A 1,854-nucleotide genomic window follows, 5' to 3' on the forward strand; every position below is an offset into this window, starting at 1 on the left:
GTATGTAGTGCATGGTCCTTGATTGGATTTGGGTTGGAGAGCTATACAAGATATTTTGGAGATAACTGGAGAAATTTGAATACAGACTGAGCATTAGATATATTATGGAATCAGTTCTGCTAGGTGTCATAATGGTATTGTAACTGTAAGAAAATGTCCTTCTTTTGGGATATGCATGCTAAAGCATTTAGGAGTAGGGTTTTATGATGTAATTTACTTAGAAATAATTTAGCAAGAAGAGAGAGATATGAAACAGATATGACAAAATGTTAACTGGTGTTGAATCAAGATGGCAGACATATGGATATTCAATTGTTTTATTCTATTTTTCCATTTGTTTGAAAATGTTATAATAAGAAGTTTAGGGAAATGGTCTGCAAGTACAAAATTTTGTAAACCTGGCCTGACAGTTTTGAGAGGAGCAGGAATGAGTGTCTCAAAGGGCCACATATGCACTGGACGGACACTCAGGAAAGAGCATTGATGCTGAATTCAGAACAATGGCTTGAGGTGGTCATTCACTGCAGAACGTACAAGTGTTAGTGTATTTTCCAGAGTGCCCACGTTCTTATCAGGAATAATTGACTCACTGGCAAGATCAGATTGAATAATTCATGTTACAACTGTAAGGAGAATACTCATGTTTGGTTGTTGTTAGTTGTTGTTTTTTCCCCCCCAAAATTAAGTCACCTAAAATTACCTGCTTTACATGAGGAGTTTCTATCTCCCTCCCTTCCTTCCTTTCCCAATTCTTTCTCCAAACAACATGAAGTAACTCTGCTATCCACTCAGCCATAGATGTATAGTGACAGTTAAAATGCAGAATTGCTTCTGCAATGCCAAATTGGTTTTAAAATATAATTGTTGCTTAGGAAGTGTCTGCTGTCCTATCTAGTTTCTCTGTTTTTGACATGGTTTCAGGGAGCTGGACTGTGCCATGTTACGCCGCCTGGAGAAGAGGATTCTGGTTGATCTTCCCAACCCGGAAGCCAGGCAGGCCATGATCCACCACTGGCTGCCCCCTGTGTGCAAAAGCAGAGCCCTGGAGCTGCGCACGGAGCTGGAGTACAGAGTGTTGAGCCAGGTAGGCTGCCCCGACGGAGGCCCAGGGTTCACTGCATGACAGTCTCCTGAACAGGGTCTTACCATGAGCCGTTAGGAGCTTCTTCCTTGAGACACTTAGAAAAGACCCCGGCAATGCAATGGACCTCTTCTTCATGAAGAATGAGCTCTTTGTTGCTTGGAAATATTCAAGCAGAGACAAGTGATGTGAGCAAGTGGAAATAGCATAGGGTGTAGACTCAGAAAACCTATGGTCAAATCCTGGCCCTGCCACTTACTGTGTCACATCAGGGAAGTCACTTACTCTCTAAGCCTCAGCTTCTTCATCTGTAAAATGGGTAGCAGATTAGCCTCAAAGGATTATTGTGGTGGTTAAATGAAAGTCTTCTGCAAACAGAAGAGCTCTAGGTTCAGGTATGTTATCCCCATTGTTCCTGGTGTCCATTCCCGGGATGTTGTAGAAGCACCACGTGCTTTGGGTGGACACTTGAATACAATGTTCTCTGAAGTTCTTCAAAGGCAGTTATGATCCTATTTACAATAACAAAAATGCCTGTCAAATCTGGTCATGCTTGGATTTGGGCACTAGGGCTCCATTAGACTAACTTGGGTGGTCCAGCCTTCCACCAGCATCTTACAACAAACATATTTGGATGGTGTTAGGAAATTGCTTATTGTCCAGCTACGGAGGTTACCTAAACATGTTAGCAGCATCTCTTCCTCAAGCTTTATTTACCTGAGACTCTATGTATAGTGCTCACAGGTGACATACATAATATAAATGGGGGCTCT

General features: G+C 42.1%; 1 protein-coding gene across 1 annotated transcript in view; it reads left to right on the plus strand.

The window, feature by feature from the left end:
- Nucleotides 1–1,854, plus strand: part of KATNAL2 (katanin p60 subunit A-like 2) — a 47,043-nt gene that overhangs the window by 43,285 nt on the left and 1,904 nt on the right. The window contains exon 12 of the mRNA XM_008592120.1: nt 922–1,084. Within this exon, the coding sequence (XP_008590342.1) occupies nt 922–1,084 (163 nt within the window). The remainder of the gene's footprint in view (nt 1–921; nt 1,085–1,854) is intronic.

Source organism: Galeopterus variegatus, unplaced genomic scaffold, assembly GCF_000696425.1.
Source record: "Galeopterus variegatus unplaced genomic scaffold, G_variegatus-3.0.2 Scaffold7604, whole genome shotgun sequence".
NCBI lineage: Eukaryota > Metazoa > Chordata > Mammalia > Dermoptera > Cynocephalidae > Galeopterus > Galeopterus variegatus.